The sequence below is a fragment of the Amia ocellicauda genome, chromosome 10 (assembly GCF_036373705.1).
Source record: "Amia ocellicauda isolate fAmiCal2 chromosome 10, fAmiCal2.hap1, whole genome shotgun sequence".
Classification (NCBI taxonomy): Eukaryota; Metazoa; Chordata; class Actinopteri; order Amiiformes; family Amiidae; genus Amia; species Amia ocellicauda.
Genome location: NC_089859.1, coordinates 7983787 through 8007051, shown reverse-complemented (window position 1 = coordinate 8007051; position 23265 = coordinate 7983787). Strand labels below are relative to the sequence as shown.

General features: G+C 38.2%; 1 protein-coding gene across 6 annotated transcripts in view; it reads right to left on the bottom strand.

Moving 5' to 3' along the window:
- LOC136759800 (diacylglycerol kinase eta) overlaps positions 1–20575 on the bottom strand; it is a 70281-nt gene extending 49706 nt beyond the window's left edge. For 3 of the 6 annotated variants that reach the window (XM_066714838.1, XM_066714843.1, XM_066714840.1), the window contains exons 1-2: positions 20252–20574; positions 18981–19220 (exon numbers count right to left, since the gene is read on the bottom strand). In XM_066714838.1, coding sequence (XP_066570935.1) covers positions 18981–19169 — 189 coding nt within the window. In that variant the 5' untranslated portion in view covers positions 19170–19220; positions 20252–20574. Of the gene's footprint in view, positions 1–18980; positions 19269–20251 lie in introns of all 6 variants that reach the window. The other 3 variants (XM_066714844.1, XM_066714845.1, XM_066714839.1) reach the window with 2 other exon arrangements.
- Positions 20576–23265: the final 2690 nt, after the last annotated feature.

The following is a 23265-nucleotide window of genomic DNA, read 5'->3' as shown; positions in this document are numbered from 1 at the left end:
CATCCACGCTAATTGCTTTCTCCCTTAATATTTATTAGTTATTAGTTATTAATTAGTTATTTATACTTCTTCCACTTCGGGCATTGCTGTTCTGGATACACCGCTATTAAAAATCAATAGTGAGGACAGAGAACACATTTTCATCAATACGTTCAGGCACAAGGGCATAGTACAAAATGTCATATGTAGGAAACTATTTCTTAACATTAGAGTAGCTCCAAGCAGTAAAAAACTAAAACAGCAACTACATCAGAGGGTGGCAGTCTTTACACTTTAAAGGGGGAAACAACTGAGAGTTACTGGAAGAACCCTGTTTCTGCAGAGGTGATAATGTGTTTTATCTTATTTTAAACAACACTGTACCCAATCTTATCTATTTATTTGCATGGATGCTGAACAAGAAGCTAAAAAAAGGTAACCATGACACCACGATGACCACCACTTTGTTACTGAATGTCATAATGCAAAATAAAAAGGCAAAGTAGCACTGAAATTTATTTTTGTGTGTGTATGCTAATAAAGAATACTGAAATTATCCACTTTAGCCTCGTGTGGGCTAACTTCAGTCTGATGTTTAGTAATATAAATTAATTTAAAATGAATTTATTTTGTGTAGCATCACTGGACCATATGTTTACATGCATCTAAAGACCGTGTTCCAAACTAAAAAAGTTTGATGTTATACATTTTACGGAAAGGTCTGTGTTGTGGGTATTTGCATGAGGTTACAAAACACAGGTCTGTACAAGCTAGTCAATAGTAGGTGCTTTGTTTAAAGGGAGTGCACTTAAAAACACAGGCCTGATTCTTCATGTGATATAACGAGAGAAAAAATAACATCTGACGTTACAGCGATGCTTGTTTACTTATAAATGTAAGTAAGGGAGATATTTATGCAAACTGAACAATAAACTGAAATATGTTGCCGTTTGCTTGAATAGCTACAGAAACAAAGGAAGTCTATATATAAATGTAATATATTTAAATGTATATAAATATACATCTATGCTCCAAATACATGAAGACAGTGAAGTGAAAGTACTTTTACTTTTACTTCAGTATTTTAAAAGTCCATCTCCATGCTGATTTTAGTTTGTATTATCTTACTTTCACTGAAATCTGCATCACAGTTTGAGACGGCAACTTCAGTGTTACTCAGTGGAGGACATAACAGTCAAGCATGACAGAAATAACCATGGTGGGCATAAGGACTCAAGCAGCCCCGTATCAGCTTGTTACTAATCGATCTCCAATATGAACACCCACAGCATGGCAACGCTTCCAATAGTGTGGAACACAATAAGTTTCATTTAATTAGGAAGTAGCTGCATTTCAAAATGTTTAACCCTTGTTTATCATATTATATTGGTAACTACAGTAAAGGGAAACACACTTAACAGTGGTAGCTGTGTACAATAAATCACAGCAGATGTATTAGATTTCTTAAGATAAGTAAAGTAAATATTTTGTGCACACTGTCACTGTGTGGATTTTGTGCTGTGTGAAAATATGCTTATGATACAGAATGCAAAGTTAAGCCATCCCTAAGTAATTTCTCCTTCTATATGCACAAAAACAAAACAAAAAAAAACAACTACACAATGTGGACTATACTGAATCTTTAAATTTTCATTTTTATTTTTGAAATGTATTTTTGTAGGGATAGCCCAGGCCTGTAATGTCATTCCAAATATGAAATTCAACAATCATAATTCATGTCAGCTGAATGATCTATTGTATGCATGTACTGAATTCATATTTAGTAATTGTCACATTCAATATTTGAATTTGCATTCAGATATCGTAACCGAGTTTTTGCTCATAAAACACTTGAAACGCAACCCACAATTACAGGATTAGCGGAGGACACTTCAGACTGTTTCCCAAAGAACATTTTTCTTTAGGTTTTAATTAAGAGTTTGTCGTCATCTAATAATAGCTGAGAACAATGCCACACTGTTCTTTCCCCCCCAACCTTCACATAAAAATTATGCTAAGTGGTTCTTAAATATCTATTCAGTTCTTAGAAATGGCCGTATCAGTGAAAAGGAGCAGAGAGAAACCGCGTAGGACTTGTGCATAGCATCAAAGATTGGTAACGTATGAACACTGATCAAAAGACCTGGTGTTTAGGATTACTTCTTTACGGAGCTCAATGAAAATTTACATTTTAAAAAACGCTCAGTGACTAAAATTGGTTCCTGCAGAATTAGAATCAGAACCCAAGTGCATCGTTTTATATTTCACCACTCAGGCATTATGTCTTAATTGATGGGTCTTCACTTGGCCCTCAACCTCCACTGCTATGTTTGGACACTACAGCTCTTTTAATAATAATAATAATAATAATAATAATAATAATAATAATTTGGTAAATATCTGCTTTCTTGCCAAAACTGAAGAGATTTTTTTACAATGCAAGATCATCACTTATCACTGCATGGGTTCATTTTACATTTCATCCGCCCCGGTGTAATTTACCATCAAGATAAAGACCGGTTTCTCTCTCCCAATTAGAAAAACACACAATTAAAGAGTAGTAATAGGAGCTAGCTTTCCTTTGTTTGCCCCTTCTAATTAGTTTCCTCCTCAAACTGACTAACTGTTCCTTTTAAAAGTGGTAGAAATGAGCAGAAACAAAACAACACAGACATCAGTAACTCTTTGTATTGCCATCTTCACCAAGAACCATTATATTCCAAAGGGGAATGAGCCTTCAGCTTATACAGGAAATCAAACATGAAAAATAACAGGTTTTGTTCAAACTGAAGATAAAGCAAGCAAACGTAGTGTCACCCTGTAGAAGTAGTAGTTTCAGAATGGAAAAGCACGAGATGCCTTCACTGAATCAATAGAGCGAAACCAAACCGCCCCTGACCACACCAACCGAACCCAGATCTGGATTTTCACTGAATATGATCACATTTTGCACACCCTTTGCCAAATCTGCCCCCAATGTCCCTACATCTCCAGCTGTATCTATACAATCAAATGATCAGGATATTACGTTTTACAATAAATAGTCAGTAATGGCTCTGCCCTGTTAATTTAGTCAATACTGCAATGCTTCCTTCTGACCACTTTTTGTTGCCATGGACACTCAGCCGCAGAAGTAAAACATAAAGGGGTAGCAGTGACAAATAAATAAATAAATAAATAAATAAATAAATAAATAGGTTTCTGAGGAGCGTCAGATTGCTGGACAGGGGACTTTGTTGTTTAGAAAAATGTGCGGTCACAAGCCAAGGTCTATGAATTAAATCAGCATTGTGTGTCATCCGTTTCCTCCCTGGACTTAGTCAGTACACACGCTGTCTTTTCTAGCAATCCATGCTTACACAGTTTCTGTATGTATGCATCAATGGCCAGCTGTTCTTATGCAAAACAACTTACGCACTGCAGAGCACTATGGGACACTTCACAGCTATCCAGCTGTTGATACACAGAGCCACTCCATCATCAGGTGTCTATTTTGACTTACGCATGTAGAGGCATAGATGCTGAATTAAGACCATGGGTATTTGGTATGAGTCCTTGCACAACTAGACAAGGAATAAGAAACCCAGTGGCATGCATTTGAAACAGTGGTTTACAAGTTGTTTTGCTGCCAATTTCTTCGACAAATTCTACCATCTTTCTCTGGGTCTTAGTATTGCTGTACCTAGTAATCATTACTGATCAGTTGATCTTATCTTGTTTGCAGATGAGTTGTCTTTGGTAAAGAAATACAGAGGCTAACAGAATGCATTGCATACTGTCAAACCTTCATATGTTTGCCGTTTGTCCCCTCAAGTAATAAAAAAAGGTCTGTGTTGGGCTAAGCTTGTTTCTTCATCTTCCTTTCAACATAGTGGGCGTTTGTGTGAAAACATTAGCAAGGCTTGGTCTTTGCTTGCTGACTAGCTGAGAAAAAAAATCTCATAGCAGTTTCCCAATTACTGAGGATTTCTGTTGTATGCTCTTGAAATTGCCACATCATGCAGCTTCTCAAGACAAAACCTCACTGCTGAAATATTTCTTGTGAAACTGCTCTATAAATACATTCAACCAGTTTGCCATGGACAGAAATTTGAACCAGGACACACTTTTCTATATCTGTCGGCCAATTAAACAGCTCGGTAGCATGCAAAAAGTCATTCTCACTGTTTTGGCTGAAGGTTTCTGTTTTGGTTGTTCAAACAAATTTGCAATGGTTTTGATGTTGACTCACTAAAAAAATTTAAGCAGTCCAAGTGAATCAGCTTTTTCTATTCTTTTCAACGGACTGTGTTAAAATGGAACCTCCGCAGCAAATTTTTACCTAGATTTCTTAAAGTTCAGAAATTGCTCTATAAATCATGAATAAAGCCAAACAAAATTAACAGGTGATTATTTCAATCAACTATGGGTTAAAAAAGACAAACCAAGAAAAAAAAAAAATCTTGCTTTCAGAACAGCCAGTATAAAAGACATTCTACAGCATGTGGTCTGTGTTTGTGCATTCAAAGCTCTGCTACCTCTCGAACAACACAGATGCACAATCTTATCTGTGCCATCTATGGGTTTCCTTTTACATTGGTTGTTCTGTGTAAAATAGGTCTTATTGTCATCTTTACCCCCCACCCCTCCACACACACACACACATACCTCAATCAACACCGCCAGAGGAGTTTCACAAACATGTCGTCTTAGGCATCCTCTCTCAACACCTACACAATGTGGTACCACTACAGTACGTGTGGCTTTTAAAAGATACAAGGCGTTTTCACGGAACCCTGTCAGATATCCCCATGGTCGCACACCTGACATCCCCCCCATCACGGCAGCCTTCCACAGCAAACCCCACTCCGATAATGTCAATCTGAGGCTCCGAGTCGGGCTTTTCTTAGCTCACTGTAGCACAAGGTAGCGAGCTTAGCTAACCCCAAAAGGCAACCTAAATCCACACACAGACATCTGTATTCAGATTCTTTCAGAAAACAAGGTCTTCTTCTTTTGATGCTGTGTCTTTTCAGAATTACAGATGATGCATTTGTGGGACATGGGACACAGTTGTTGTTTTTCTTAACTCCCAAGCAAATATTTCATTACAGTGCCTGCTGAGAAAGGTTTAACATGCTCACTTTGAATTGAACGGCCTTCAGTTCTTGAGCTTTCACCTTCTAGCTCCAGCTGAAGGGAAACGTTGCTTTTCACGGAGTTGTGCAAACAAATCCGTTTGAAAAAGTGAAAGATTGTCTGCAATGGCTTACACACAAAGCAGGTTCATAAAATAAAACTATTACACATTATATTCATGCAATGCAGCTCCATATTCTTGCAAGGGGTGGGGGGGGGGGTTATCCCATTGGGAGCATTTCTAAACTAACTCTTGCCTTCAACTGAATGAATTTAGATTTTCCCTACATTTAATAGTGTCTCAGAGACATCAGGCCTTAAGTCAGTTCAATTCTATTCCAGCTCTGGGGAGCGTATATGATTGACAGTTCATTACATTGGTCGAGAAGGCTTTTTCAGAGAGGTTTTCACACTTGCCAAGATTTCCATAGGTTGTTTCTCAGCACTCCTTCCCGACAACAAAAAAAGGAACAAAATGCTGAAAAGAAACAATCAATTGACTATATCTCACACACAAAAGAGCACCCACAAAATAGATTAGAAAAAGGCTCAGGAGATTAAATTTCATGACATTCTATACATTTGATATGCAACAGATTTTCCTCGACATAAATGGAAAAAAGGCGGATGCATGTCAAAGCATTCTTTGGCTTCCCGAAAAACAAGTCAGCACTATAGGCGTTACTTACCGATAAAATATCTTCTATTACATATTTTAATACAAAGTAAAACCGATCAATGATATGGTTATGCATTTCAATTTGTAAAAATACATTTCTTCAAACTTTTTTCTTTTTAGACCTGGATCAAATCAAATCACCAATCTATTACAAATTGCATTTTTATTTTTGAAGAGGTGGGGGCAAAATCGTCATTTGATCCACGCTTTTGTTTAAAGAATGGCACAATGCAATATAGATGTCTGCAAACAAACCCTGTCATTACTTTTATCTCAATTTGTAGACGACATTAGATTCCAGGCTCCAATTCAAGTTAGAACAGGTAAAGAATTACAATAGAGAACCTGCACATAAAGCCCATGTTCTGACCACAAGGCTTGAAACACAAACAAAGACAAAATGGTGAAGCTTCTAAGGTAATAAGCGTCCTTGTCAAACAGGAGGAGAGTAACATCAATTTGCAGATTTGATTTGAGACATGATTAAAATAAATGAACTCTCAAAATACAAAAGAACAACACACTCTCTTTAACAAAATGTTTCTGCTTTCCAGAATGTTTTGAACTACATTACATCCCCTGCATTTGATCATTGCTTCAGGCAGAATTAAAAAACACAGCTGGATCTTAATAAACTGGTTCAATGGATGCAGCCAAGGCTAAACGAAAGCCTGTAACCCTGGCACAGCATTTTCAACACATTTGAGCCACATTTGAGCCAGTTAACACAGGGTACTATATATTTGATAACTATAGAATTAGCCAGTTTAAATATGTAAACAACAACAACAACAAAAAAGTTTAAAAAATGTAGCCAGTGAGGAACCAGAGGAACAGTGAGAAACAAAGGTTAAAATAATAATAACCTTGATTGGATTGGAAAGCTTTTTCTTGGCTTCCTTCATTCAAACAACTCCAAAAAAGCAGACACCCCATAATTTCATAATTCATTCCCGCAGTAAAACCTTTACTGATAGCCAAGCTACTAAGCTTAATGGCTTTGCTGGCACCGCCCCTACTGCTTATTTGAAAAAGCAAAGAGAAAAATTAGGAGCGCCTTCCTTTTAGTATGTTTCTCAATGTCACAACGTAGATCTCCCATTACAGAAATATGGCTAATGGCCCATGCCTTCCTATTTATAATTGCTGCATTAGCGAATCACATTGATTGAGACTCCTCCGAGAATTCTATGATAAGACATGAAAGTATTGGATGAGACAGTCCTTGCATGCAAACACAAATGCTGACTAGAATAGCTAAGATCTCCACTGCCTTTCTGCAAAAAAACATTTACAAGACTTCCTAAAAAGACTAACTTAACTGCAAAATTCAGATGTGGGACTTTAGTCCTCTTTTAAGAATGACCCAGGACATAATTTGTTTTATAATAAAGTGCACAAATTAGCCACCCACCACCACCAAAAAAATTAAATAAAAAAATAACAATCAAGTCCACAAACAGGGGAGTTGAAATACCAAACAGATTAAATGTGGTCAACAATTTAACTGCCAACACGTCAGCTTTTAACTATTTCCTGTACATGCAGCAATGCCGCGTGTGACACCAAGCCACACTTTTTATCATTTACAAAGTTTGTGCTTGGTCTCGTTTTGAAAATATATTTATTCAGCTTTTAGCTTTATCAGTAGTAAAGTAATGTTTTTAGGAAGTGGTCAATATTGAACCTATTTTGGCAATCCAGCCACACAGGATGGCCTCCACCAACCAAACTTATCTTACAGTATTATCTTCTGAGAAATGGAAGCCAGATCACATAAGGGTGGGAGGCTACAAACCAAACCAAACCCTACCCATTATCTGTCTGTGTCTCTTCAAAACCTGGCAGGAGAATCTACTGTTATAGACTGGAAATGTGCTGTGATGAAAGCTCAGGGAAATCGAATAATGGAGAAACAAACAACAGCTAGCAATGTCCCCAATTAGAAGTAGTAACACAGTCACAGGAGATATGATGGCAGTAGCAGGTTGGGAGATGTTGCACGCAGGGCAGGGTGAGTCTGATGAACTGGAGCACAGCGAGACGAGGAGAGAAACGGGGAGTCTAGGAAGTTCAGTCGCTCCCCTACCTGGTCACACACATTTACATTTGTATGCCGAACAGCTACAGCTACAGCTACCAGCATATGCCAATAATCCCTTAGGAGCTGTATTACAGCTTCCAATGCCTCACATTTGCATTGTATGTATAGCAATCTATGGTAGAAAAAAAAAGAAAAAAAGATGGCCTCCACATCTTATAGAACATATACTACCAAACAAACAAAACAAACAAACAAAAAAGGTTTTTTAATTAAATAAAACAAAAATCCACCAACCCAATTATTAAACCATTTTTTCAAGCAGCTTTTCACAAAAGTCCTTTTGGCAGCTTTGGCATGAACTCTGTTTAACATACATTATATACTACACATTGCATTTAAACAGCCCTGACAGCAAGATCTGCTGCACTTTTCTTCATCGAGTTGTAAGCTTCGATTAACCGTCTGTTTTGCTTGGAAGATAACACTAAAAAGTTGGACAAAACCAGGAAGCTGGGATTTAAAAGCTGACCTAATGTTTATGTGGGAGAGAGTCATTGCAAACATCTCCTGTGCTCTCAGATTTAGAGGAGAAAAATTTATATAAATACATGGACTGGAGCACTCCTCTCCTATTACCAGCCTTCTGAACCTAGGCCTCAGTGAACGGCGTGCTAAAAATACACTTCTTGGCCTAAAAATTGACAACAGCTACACTTGCATAAACCAAACTCTGCACAAACCACATCCTTCAGCTCTAATTCTGCTTTGTTTGTAACCCAATTATGGCTTTATCATTCTATCCCTGCATATAGTTCTGCACACGCACTGCAGTCTTACTTCCAGTAAGCCCAAAAATAGAAACTGCAGAGTTCACACCTTCCCCATTAACCTCAACAAAGGTATTAGAGCGCTATAAAAATAACAACAATTAAAAAAAAGACTAAGTGTACAGCGCTAATTCAAAACAGCAAACACTGCTGCCTGGATGCCTCTTTAGCACATTTATCTTGCCAAGCACATGAATGAAACCCCAGACTATCAAGCGACACAAACAATCTGTGTGCCTGTAATCAAGTAAAGTGGTTTTTTTTTCTCCAGTTTGATTTTGGAATGCAACCACCAGCAGAACAGTAGCTCAAGACAAAAGACAGGACAGACCAAAAATGAAAAATACATAAAACAGATAGTACATATTTTTTACCTTTGTTGTTGAAAGCTAACATTTAAGGGTCATATTCATACACCATTTCCTGCCATCTTACATTTACAGCATTTTTATGCATTTATTTTAGAAAAAATGTAAGTATCAAAAAACATTACCGATAGATTATTATGCCACTACACTGTGTTTTGTTCTTGTATAGTCAGGTGTAAAATACGACTGCTGGAAAATGCAATATACATCTATGATGCAATTTTGCACAAGCTGCTGCATTTTCCTGAAAAACGTTCTCGTTTCACATGATTTGTGGAAGACGTGACCTTATTTGTCTTGGTTGGGCTCTCCCTGGCATTAGAAAAACATTAGTCAGGAGGCTTTAGCTTGAACTGCCAGTTCGCTGCTCTGACCTCCTGCGGTGAAGCCTACCAAGTGCATTGATGTCCCCAGCTCCATTTTAAAAGAAAGGTTAACCTACTTTCCTGTCGGCCACAGAATGCTACACCAACAGCAGTGCAGTTAATGAGCAACAGCCAGTATCAAACATACAGCCAACGTACTCTTGACATACCATTGTGAAATACAATGTCCTTCAAATACAATGGATCCCATTTGAAGGTGGAAGACGGTAAAACACCCAGAAGTATATAAAACAGGTTGGTACAGCTCAGATCCCGAGATCCTCAAGACCTGCAGCTTCATCAGGCCTTGGAAAGATGTTAAATCCACCCAGTTAAGCAAATAATTAGTTTGATTAAGTAATTAAGAGCTCAAGCAGAACAAAATCCAGAAGGCAGTGAAGGCCCAGACCAGAGGACCAAATTTCACCTCTTCTGTACATAAAAATATATACACAGGTTTATGGGAAGTGCCATTTGTGTGACTGCTACAGATACAGTTGCCACAATTTACGAATGAAACACAAAAACACAAGGTCTTAATGCTAGAGCAAGTGCGTCCCATTCCAGAATTAGGAATTAAGATTGGGAATCACCTTTAGGTGTTTATTTTCCATAAAAGGTTTATAGCTGTGCAACAACACCTGGCGTTAATCAAGCAGAAGTTGCACAATATGTGTGCAGAAACGGAACGAATCTCATGTATGGATACTGACTGGAGTAGGTACCAATGCATGATTTATTCAGAATAAAAAACCTGCACTGAGAGAATGAGAGAGGGGGACAGGCCTCCCTTGCAGGTGGTTTTTCAACGTGATCACAACACAATCACCCCATGTGAAGTCAGAGCACAGGAAACTGCACTTAAGATTAACGTTTTCGTACAATACCTCCTATTTGTTGTAATACCGACGTGCACGGTGGATGAAAAGGACATAATTATACTTAAGGATTCGGCAAGCTCGAGAGACAATAGCCTCTGATTGCCCAGTGGGAACTTCCATTCAGAGTCTCTCTCGGGTTGTTATATAAATGCTCAGTCGAGGAAAAAACAAAACTAAGATTTCTTTTCTCGGTTCTTTAATCAGTTAAATCTATGTTTGTGAGAAAAATGATAATGAACGGACATAAACAGAGGAGATAGTTCAGCTAGTTTTGTCTTTGGCCTAGTGCATTACCATAATTGCCATTGCATTTATCATTGAATGATTTCACTTTTCTAGTTTGATTAAATAAAAACTAATTTAATGATCACTTTAAATAAAGGTTCAAATACAATAAAAACTACTTCCATGAGTCCTGTTTCACCCAATTTAGAATATGCTGGGTCACTTGTCCATTTTTAATATTTTTTTTGCTTATGAAGTGTTTTTCCATTTCATTCCATACATCTTCTGTATGATAGGAACAAAGTAAATTGGACGTCAAATGACTCCCTTTAAATAAAACACATAAAACTGAACAGAGATTAACCTAATAATGCAATTATGGTACTCTTTGGTTCTCTGCTTTCTCCTTATATGGCATCTGCGGTGATTTGAACAGCTGTCACAGGCACGCTTGCATGCACCCAAGCCACACAACTCAAATGACTGTTAAACTCACTATGCCAAATAAATGGTTTCTAGATCAGGGAGTGTTTATACTCTTCAGGATCTGGGAGAATGATGTCACTACAAACAGGCTTAAGTTATCTAATAGCCCTGTTATACATTTTAAAGGTTCTTGTTTTTCTCTGAACCGAAAATGCAGCAAACAATGGCACTTTAAAATATACATAAAATAAAGTTCACCAAAGACTAAAAGTTATTCTGTGTATGGTTAATATTCAGATGTCAGTTCATTAATACAAAACAGTTTATATTTCAATAAGGGACACATCTATTGTGGTCTTGCACTTCAGACAAATCCTCCTTTTACAGGAAACGACAACAGACAGACAGACAGAACCACCCACACACACACACGGATAGTAAGCAAAGTCTTCCTCGCCATGTAATTAACTCCATAAATATAATTAAATGCAACAAAAGATATATGCACTGTGATGTGCAACTTTGGTTCATATCAATTTGTATTTAACATTTTCATCTAACGTTTACTTTCCCTGCTTTCCAGTTGAAATATGATATGAACAGCATTGAATAGGCCTCTCCCATGCAGTACTTAACTTCATTATACTATGACAATAGCATTATTTACCACAGCAAAGGACAACTCATTGATAGTGCTGTTTTATTCATGCCTTGACCCTTTTATGGTGTTCCAGTTTGTATTCTGTTTTGCGGTTTGCGAGCGCGTATTCATTTTGAAGGCGAGTATGTGAGAATAAAGAAGGGAAATGTCAAAATAGTGTTCCTTCCTGTTTTAGTTTTTTTTTTAAGCATTGAGCAGAGAATAGTGACAAAAACAACACGGAAGTCACCATTTTTGTTTTCAATACCCATTACCCAGAAAGGGGATCTTCTTTCCTTTCTAATATGGAGCAGAGTTTCTCACTATGGACACTTAACTACTTCTTGCCATGCCTGACTAACACCTTACACATTTAATTAGGAAAGAAAATGTCCAATGGGGGCATATATTTAGCCGTTTTCGCAGTAGCCATAAACAATCCTCCTAGGATTGCATGCCACTGTCAGGGTGACTTTAAAAACTAAAAAATATATTGCTTTATTCTGTAATATACCTTTTAGAATTACACCTTAAGAAAACTCTGCAAACCAAAGGTGTGAAAAAAACATACCTGTTGTGTTTTTAACAGTTTGATGGCCAATGCTTTTGATCTATCTTTGATCTGACCGTTTGATCTCCATATGGTTCGGAGTGCCTTTAAAGAAGTGCCCATTGTGTTTTATGTGTTTACTGATATATTGAAAACCCTTTTCCATCAATAGATACTTAGAAGACAGTTTAGATCTTTGATGCACTGTCCTGTAAAACTATGTGGATTACCTCAACACTGCCCATGCATGCTGCTGAACTGGAATCGAGACTAGTGTGATAAGCGGGGGGGGGGCGTAGACTAGTGCTGGCCAGACGCAGAAGACAGATGAAAATGTTCATGTTTCAGGCCAACATAAAATGGCAGTGTTACATAACCAATAATGAAACTACTGACTATACGTATTTGTCAATGACAAGTTTCTAATTTAGTCAACAGTGACAACAAGACAATAAGAAAGGCTAACTGGCAAAGACGAGCAGGAATAGCTAGTTCAATAGGTCTTAGATCTGGATTGATGACTAAGACACTGAAAAAAAGAACACGTTAAGTGACCTGGTAAAAAGTAATTAGTCAAGCTTTTCCTAATGACTCGGATGAAAGTATCGCAGTAGTTGCTTGACAAAATAGAAATTACATTATTCTGGGAATCCATAGGGTGAAGCTGTGTCTGAACAATCAGGTTCTCTTTTTCAGTTTTCCCCTCATGTCGCAACTCACACTCAAGTTATCAATTATACCAGTAATATCTCTTAATTGAACTGCAGATATACTAATCCCAATTTTATGAAACGTAAGGGTTTCTGCAATGTAATGTAGCAGGATAGTGTACACGAGGTGAATCTCTTGTAGGCACACAGGTTCTTATTCCCTTGGCACGATTTTTCTTTCTATGCATTGCCCAGTCACACGTCCCCTATTCCCACAGCTCTGCTCGTTGTCCTTTGATAGATAACCGCTCAAGCTCTGAGATAGTAAGTGTCAGTTATTCTCAAGCACAAATAGTGAAAGAGAATGTGAATGTGTTCAATGGATTACCCACCCTCCATGGTCTTCAAATGAACGTTTATGAAACTCACTGCAGACAAAGTGTGTTGGCCCCTGTAACATTGTATTCTAGATTGCTGGAGACACTGGTCGGATTTTAACTTCCGGACCACCTTCATTAGATTTTGTTGCTTTGTTTTCCAAGATGAATGATAAAGTGGTTACGTTTTGATGAAAACAAACCTATATGTCATCCTAGTTATAATATTAAAGCCCTGTGAGCACAAGGCTACTGATGTAGGTATTATGTAGACGATAACTTTAAGGCATACTAACAGAAGATAAATAAACATGAAACTGCATGAATAATAAACTGAATTATAACTTGGTCCACACACACGAATATAGGATAAATATAGTATAGTACACCAGACAAAACAATATAGGCTATTTTAATACCATGAGGACTGTGTAATGCAGAAGTGTTAATCTTTTTGTTTTTTTTTTAACAATTGAATCATTTTAATATAAATTGAGATCAATCAGAATATGCACCAGAAAATCAATCTGATAGATCACTGCTTAGTGAATGGATTCAGTCGCCCAGGGTGTAGAAAGCCAATCTTGACCATGAGCAAATCTAAGCAGCCATATTGGTAAAAATACCAAGTTTCTTACATCATAATATATGCAGCATTGCTTAGGCAATCAGTCTTCATTACGGATAAGACAGGATTCAAATTGACCCGCATGCTACAGCAATCCATTTTCTCTCCATCTTTGTACCTCAGCTGTTCAGTAGCTCATTTTCAAAGGGACCCTGCCAATTTCTTTTCCATCCATTCTTGTTAAAGGTAGATGCATATTTTCCCTTTTGAAAAGGAATAATGCAATCAATTTTTCCTTCCACCTCTAAAACAAGGCAGGCAGAAAGGCTTTGTATTTTTAATTATTTGAATAAGTAAAGAATCTAAAGGTTTATCTACCCTCAAAATATCACACAGACCCTATTATCCCAGAATCATCCATCCAAAGAAATCTATCAAGTGTACATGCAGAGTTATTATTAGAAGTTAGTAATCTGTATAATGGCATTAGTATATAATGTTTCCAAGGGTTTGACAGACAGAGAGGGGAGGGGAGTAAGGACAGAGCAAGGAGAAGTACAGAACTGACTTATGCAGCAAATCAAATCTCATGTCATTGACTGGATCTAAAAGCATAACATTTTGCCAAAACGTGTCGGTGTCCTCAGGCTGTTTGGAAAGGAACACTGCGAGTGTCCGACAGCATCTTCATTATCTGCAGGGTAGAACAATCTGGAAGGGCTCCGATTGGCTCTGTGGTACTATGAGGCAGCTGAATGATGAAGAGAAAGCAAGAGGGAGCAGAGAGAGACAATCTCACGGCCACCTGCTTAAAGCACAATATCACCATCATTTTGGTAGATGTCTAGGGTGGAGAAGAATTCATTTTATTGTTTTTTTTTTCCATCTGTTGAATATGTAAGCGCTTCTAATGCAAAACAGCATCGAACTGCGTTTATAAAGATGCGGTTCAGAGACAGTCCATACCTGGTCAGTGGGGCTCAGGTCCAATGAAAAGCTAGACAACAGAAGAGAAGACTCAAGCACACTCAACATGGACTAGGTGCAATAGCAACAGTCTCTAGTAGTTCTGTTTTTATTCAGAATCTACACTCATCTTCTTGCATATAAAAAATGAGGTTTCTGAACTGCAAACATGGATTATTTCTAGGCAGCATGAAAAGTAACAAATGTCATGCTTTGCAGTTTGAGGTGAAATAAGTGACTATGAAAGGGAAACTCACATGCTTCTTAAGGGATGCATTCTTTTGAATGGAAGAATCCATCTCTTTTCCTGGCACAGCAGACAGAATGTCTCTTAGGTCTGACCTTCCAGATATTGAATCAAGACATCTGAGCTCTTTTATACATTGTTCTCCTCTCAAGCACAATCCACAAGTCATAAATTAAACAGATACTGTATACAGCATGGATTTGTAATGTAGTGGAACAAAGATACATAAGCTCGTATAACAGATGTATAGAGATGTTGGGGCTAAAATACATCTTATGAGCAAACACATCTCTCATTTCAAAAACTCAATTTAAAAAAAAGGGATCGACAGTATTATTTAGTCTATTACAATAAAGTCTCTGATGTATATTGTCTTTCTTTAACTGGATGCATTATTTTAAGTCACACTACATGCCAATATTTCCAACTAGAACCTACAGAGAATATTCAAATTTTTAATTTTAACAATATATTTTCTGTCACTGCTATTTCCTTATGTTTTTTCACAATCTTTTTTTCTCAGGTTACCAGTTATTTTATTTTATTTCCTCTTCCTTTACTTCACACTGCCTGCCCATGCATGATCTTATATTCTCAACCAAAACTGATATTCTAGCTAATATTCTAGCTTAGGTTTTTACGTTTGGATTGAAACACAGATAAAAGATATTTCATTAAGATGTAAAAATGTAAAATGTACAGAATACCCATCACACAAATCTGTTACTATGCAAAAAACAAGACTGCACAACAGTAAAATATGATTGTGCCAACAGGATAATTACGCAACATGTTTTAATAAGAGTCTTCATAATCGAAAAACCCAACATCCCACTGCGAAACCACTAATTAGTCGTCCCAGTAATTGGACGCTGTGTAATTGTCCTTTTTCACAGCATTTCTCTTGCAGTAGAAATAAATCAAATAAAAACTGCATCATTCTCTAGTCATAATGCTTCTAGACTTAGCTCAAACAATTACTGCCTTAAGGGGTATATACATTAATGGAGCAGAATATGCAGCCATATACCCAACAGAGTATCCATTTTGAAACAACACCGCCAATGCACAACAATACATACAGTGTGGCAGACCTCCTCCAAAGAGCTTGGTCTGTTTCTACGTGGTTAAGCTAATTCACTCTCCTATGAACACCATCCCTCAGTCCTGAATAACTTCTGATCCATGGCTAGAAAACAGCTCTAGGATATTTAACAGAGATAGCGTCCCCATTCATTTTCAAACAGCCACCCCCTGTTATTCGTGGCCCACTATTGGATATTGAATACACCCCCCACCCACAAAATAAATAAATAAAAGAATAAAAGCATAATAATGATGGTTTTACATTTGTGTTTATTTTAGACACATATAAATAGATTTGTGACTCCAAAAATGCAAATAGTTCATTTAAAACACACACCATATCACATTAAAATAACTGCAAACCCAGTGATAATAGAAATTAATAGCAATATGATTTCATAAAATACCATACATGCTTTAACAACCACCTATTATTCTTTCAAGCGTATAGTGACCATAACCTTTTAAGTCTCCATAAATTACTAAACTCAGAAAAACAAAAACAAGTATTTTGGATAACATTGGGTTAAAAACAAAAACATTATTTTTGATATAATTCAATTGCTGTTGTCATTGTTCTTTGTTAAACTTTCCCTCCAATAATATGTTGTGTGGGCATTATTGTGTGAGAGTCCCATAGACGAGTTATCAGGTTAATCCTGGCACTGTAGGGGCTGCCCAGTAAGCAAAGGTAAATAGCATGTAATCTCTTTAACATCGAACAAAAGGAGGCTTTGAGGAGATTTGATCGACATCTTCCAAATCCTGAAGGGGACTGTGAAAGTCAACTCCTAACTACTTCAGGCTCGGCTGAGAGACCTGAACTTAAGGCCAAATCTGGAAATTAAGTCAGTCAAATTCAGGAATATAAATGCATTTTTTCTCAGGAACAAAAATGATGTTTTTCATCCGCTTATATAAAACTGATGTCTGAATGTATTGCAACTGGCTTTTACATAAATAGGGATTTAACTTCCCTTCACAGTGATTAACTATTAGATTAGTATGATGTATACCCAGTATTGTCCACTCTTAAGTCTCTGGTTGTTTAGTCGAGTAGGGGACCGGTTGTTTTCCACTCAATTACATAACTGTAGGTTTCACATATTAAGATGATGATTAGTCTTTTACACATTGTACCACACAGATCGGAAGCTGCAATTATACTGAAACTGCTTTAGCTGAGCACTGAAGACATGGAACAATAGACAAAATCTATCCAGCTCTAATTGACAAGTGCCTGTAACTGACACACTTCGTGAATAATGCACTGTAGCTGCAAAGATGCTTCATTCACCATAGTAACTTTATGTATGCGTTTTAAAAAAGAAAAAATCCCTTTGAGACTGTTACATTTAGGAACAAATTATGTTCTAATGTTCTCCTCAAACACTAAGACCATATTCTGTACTATAACTACATCATAGAATTTCAAGACATCTATTCGTCTGTGGGAAATAAGGGTCCACAATGCACCCTGAAAACAATTCCACGTAGACAACTTCAAAAGTTTAAAATACCATTAACATTTTTGTATGTATGAGAATTTACATAATAGCAGCAGACGTGTGATGTTTTGTGAGCGGCAGGAAACCAAGTTGAAATGATCGAGTCTAGAATTCCAAGCGCTGTCTGTGCACACAAGTGTTAAAAAAATAACGGAATACAGAAATGTATATATTATATATAGAGGACAAGCTTCTTTCGAGTTCTCAGAAGACTTGATTTCATGACCAGATAATCTGCACTACGGACAAACACTGGCAGGGCTCTTCACTATCATAAAGACACAGAGTGAGGCCCACCCTTTCACTGCTTTCAGACGTGCTTACTAGCAAGAAGGCATCGTTTTGCATCTTTGCACATTGCATAAGTCTACTGGGCTTACAACTCCACCATTTGGATTTCTTATGGTTTGAAATACTTGGATGCATCACTTACCCTGCCAGCCTATTGGATTTCATCAAACACTGCTGATGCAATCACCGGCACACTCGGCAGGCTGTGATAAAACCGTGGAGGTCACAGTGACACCGAAATTATAAAGGAAGGCTAACCATACGCATGGACCAGAATGATGTATTGAGAAAGTGAGATGGACAGAGATATATAAAGTCATATATTATTTATTGTAAGTCATCCCAGAATAAGGGGTGAGGGTAAAAGTTTAAACTGATCAAAATAAAATAATCCATTAGACTCAGAATTAAATAAATCCTGGAATACAATGACCTTCCTTACCTATGCCCTACAATCTAAATAAAGTAGACTTATGTAATGTTACATTCAAATTACCATACATTAAATTAATCCTTGAAAGAAACCAACAAACATAATACTAAACATACACCACCTTGTATTATAACTTCAGTTACAGCTTTTATTTTCATTAAAAACTCAATATTATAATAATGAGATGTTTTAATAAAATTTAAAAAGCGTGGCCATAAATCAAGAATACTAATTCAGCTAAAGGGTTATTAAGTCTTAAGAGCACACATTCAAACAATTACAAAATAAACAGATAGCTTAAACAATGTTGTGTTCAAATGGTAACAATTCTGTGCCAAGATTACAACAGTAGGTTTTCAAACAGACATTTGTGAACAAAATACACAAGTGTGTTTTTATTTGTTCATTTTACCAATTACAATGTTATTTTCCAAACATTGTATTGCAGTTAGTACCTCTAAAAGATTCTGATCTATTTTTTCACAGCAGAATATAACAATAACGACAGAAATCATGATTATCATAATTTTTGATGATGGTTTGACCCAGAAACATGGCATGGGACATGGCAAACAATTGACACAAAACATCTGGGCTACAATTATTTGCATGTTTGTGCATTTGGAAAAGAAAGTTGTTGAAGGCGTGCAACCCCTGGGATCTGGTCCATACAAGTCAAACTAGATTGACTTGATGAAAAACCAAGGTCAAACACTGAACACCTGAAGACAGGCGTGTGGACGCACCCTTACCTTGGCCCGTATCTGCCCGGACGTGGACACCTTCCTGATGAGCTTGTGCGACACGTCCTCCTGGTCCCCGTCGCTGTCGGACGACTCGTCCCCGGCCTCGGCTGCGGCCAGTCTGTCCGAGTCCTGGGAGGACAGCGACTCCCGCGGCTCCCGCACGTACAGGACATTGGGGTTCAACTTGGCCGCCATGGCCGGCTGCGCAGGGACGGCGCGGTCAGTCCAGTCGCAGGTCCGAGAGGTCTGCGGAGGTGCAGAGCACAGAGCTTTTGCCGCACGGCTGCAATGTCCCTTTCCAGGAGAACAAACAAACAAACAGCACTGTCCCCCTTTTCTCTTGCAGATGAAGGATTATGTTTCTGTTTGTGTTACATTGAAACGGTGCAATTGCTTCATCTCAACATGCTGCCACTGAACTGAGCCCTGAGCGCCGCACTCACACGGTTTCATCAGAGCGGCTCAAATTGGAAGAAGTGACAGACTAATGCAGGCAATACATACACAGACTATAATGTAAATTATTATTATATCACCACGTATTACAGTTGCATATCAATAATGTTTATTTGTAATTACAAATTCACTCATTAAACTTCAAAGTAGGCTTTCATTGAAATGCAAATACCTTCATTTTGGATAAAACACGACGTGCTTTGATTCACGGAACTGTGCAGTGATCACTACTATAAAGCTGCACGATGTGCTTATGAGCTATAATTGCAGTAACTGTTTGAAAGACGCCTGTCTATGTATATGATGAATGGAAGCACAATGCCATAATCATCACACACGGGCATGTTATTAGACAAAATCTGTTTGAACAGGAAAACGTTATATTTAAAAGGTCAGTCAATGCTTTTTCACCCTGCAGGGTACATTCTTATGAATTGAAATCGCCCGATTTCTAAGAAACGTACGATGCTTTTGAATGGGTTAAACGAGGACTGATAAATACATGAAACTATATAAAAGATATTATATTGCCATTGTCATTATTATTATTAAATAATCACCCTCCAACATAGTGTTCATGCTGAATATTTTCCGCAATTTTGAATAAAAGACCCAATTACAAGCAGGCTGTTTCCCGCACGGCGCTCCCCGCAGCCTCCGCGACCCGGTGCCGACCCCCGACACACTACTGCGCCTGGTCGCTTTACCACAGCGCTGACCGCCCTTCATATTCATCATCATCATCATCATAATTATACAAACGCGCAGTGTTTCTCGTCCTCTCCGCCTGCCTGCAAATTTGGTGCAGAATATACACATACCCAGCCGAGGAATGCGCGCCTCCTTCATCCATTCATCGTTTCACGGGTCCATTCACAATTCCCACACTTTCCTCCCCTCTGCAGCAGCACTATTATCAGACTACAATCCCTCCTCTCTGCTCGGAGCAATGAAGGCATGCACACGCTGCGCTGTTTACCTCTGCTGCGGCGCTTCACCCGTATTGTATTGAGCTGTCACTGTCGCTTTCGGGCTCTGCGCCTCTCTCTCTCTCTCTCTCTCTCTCTCTCTCTCTCTCTCATGCATGGGCTCCGATCACTTTGAAAGGCTAGAAGAATGCACACGAGCACATCCGATTGTCCTTGAATCCACGGCAAGGTGGACGGATAGAGAAATGCATCCTACTGCATTAAACACGAGGAGAAAGTTTTAGGTTTCCCTTTCAAAGGCGGACTCGGAGCGAAAAGCACGGAAGGACATGCACACGTCCAGCGCTACTACAATATTGATCTGTCCCTCACCTGGTCTGTGACTGCGTCCACCTGGGCACACCATCCTAACGCAGGATCCCACTCTGTCTCCGAGGGAAAAGACACCCGTCACTGTAGTTGTGTGTATCGTGCCTGAATTGCGCTGATTATAACATTATTACTTTCATTGCCAAACCATTACTACGCTGCGGCGTTGCCTTTGTCTACATCAATTCAGCTTGAGACTCACTGCCTTTTCTGTTCTTCATCCGTTGCGTTGAATTGCTTTGCACAAATCAAATATGAATAGTTTCGGTGCACATCAAGCACGGCACAATACATTGATTTAATAGATTAAATACCACTTACTAGTATTATCATTGTCTTAGTGTCTTTGGTAGTCAGTTCATTATCATACGTTATTCGGCGTGTGGAACTGGAGAGAGAACCGCTGTGGTCGGGAACTGCGCAATTACAATTCCTACCATAGTCTACATTGTGTATGAGAGGCATTTAGACCCATCACCTTCATTCTCCACACACCAGTTCTGTGCTTATGTATACCATCTTTTCCTTGGGTGTTAATACTTTAATTTGGAACTAAAATTGCGTGCTATTATACATGAAGCAAAATTACACGTCTACAAATATACACAACAGATACACGAATACAAAGGACTGAATTTTGCTTAACAGAATTACCTCTTGTACCAATAGTAGGGGATTCCCAAACCTATGTCACATTCATGTGCCTTAGATTGCCTATTTTTAGGTATAAATAGAATGTTTCATTATTGAGTATTACATTTAGCTACATGCATTACAAACCAAAATCTGTACAATTCCTTACCTTTTAAATAGCAAAATTAACTACACTATATGCAATGTCTAAACCACAAAATGTCATCTTGCAGATAAAGAGAATGATTTCAGGAAAATACGTACATTTAAAGCTTTTTTCCCTGCACTATTTTGAAGGTTTTATGTATCAAACTATATTTTCACAACAGGTAACTGTACAAAGGGCATGTATGATTATGTGATACCTTTTGAAGTGTGATTATATAGTGAAAAAAACAACAACTTCAGAGTTGCATTTCTTTTATCAGATCCAATCTGCATTGCCCATTTCAAATGCTTCCTTATAGTTTGTCACTTCCTCTGAATGAGTACTTTTCAAGATCAATGACTGTCCTCTGATGTCATTGCTTTGCTTCTCTCTCTCTTGCTGTTGCCAAGCTACAGGACCGAGGGAAGTGGAATGCATTCAATATAATATCTAACATCACTCTAGATTATAACATGCCCTGGCACCTATCTAGATAGGTGTTGCTTTATTTTATTGCTTTATTTAGAGGATCAATATCAGGTTTGTGTGTAATAACTTGTCAAAGGTAATTCCATGCCCCAAAATATTAGCTTAAGATTTCTGGGGCACACAGAATTGATTTTCAAGCTGGATGACTCACCTTGCACAAAAATTATGTAAAAAGGTGTAGGGAGCTGCAGATCAGCTGATGAGCACCCACAGCTCATAATGCGAACACTACTGTTATGCCATTAACTAGTGCTCTGGATTTCAACTACAGGTTATCCATTTGAAGGGCACCATGACCAGGATATGTTGTTATATTGTAGACTAATACAATATCAATGTTTCCTAAATCTAGGTTAAAACAGAGACACAAGGAGGGCATTGTTCCTGCCTCAAAAAAAGGCAAACAAAATGCCAAGGTATATTGTCAATGCATTCAAGAGAGAAAACAGGAGATGCTTCTTCATACAGAGAACAAACTCCCCAGTGATGTGGATGAAGCTGACAATTTGGGAACACTCTGATCCTGGGATCATTTAGTTAATGTACACCAAATGAGCACGAAGGGTCGGACGGCCTTCTCATTTGTAAACCTGATGTTCTTATGTTATTTTGTTCTCAATTCCATAGAAGTCCTTTCGGATTACCTAAATGGTCAGAGCCCAGAACAATGTACATAGTTTACTGCCAGCAACCGCGCAAAAAGACTGGTACACTCATTTCGGCCAATTGAAAGCCTACAATTGCATAACACAACAGCAAAACACACATTAATCTGGAGAACATTGTATTCCTACCCCCGTAGCTTCACTTGAGGGAGGGGGCTTTAATCATTTTGAATCCTGCATGTAACGAAGCTGCTGCTCCAAGCCCAAGGCAGGATGTGAAGTTGGGACACCTGGGCTCCGTCACATATGTACTACTCCCACCATACAAGAGTGTGCCAGTCCTGTAGAACAGTAGATGCTTCCCCTCCCCTGCTTGTCAAAAGGGATTCTGGCAAAGATTCATCAACAGCGATAAGGACACAGGAAGTCAGTCAGTGCCACACACACCATGGGTGAATGGTACTTGGACTACCAACTCTCTCATGCTATGTGGCACCTGTATCTCCTCCTCCAGAGCCAATTCTCTACCCATCAAGTATATTTCTAGTAGCCACTTTTGCTATAAATAGCAATACAGAATCATACAGGACCAACCAATAAGGATAGCCAAGAAATAAGAAAGGGAAAACCCTACAGTCTATCGATATGAAAAATAAAAGATT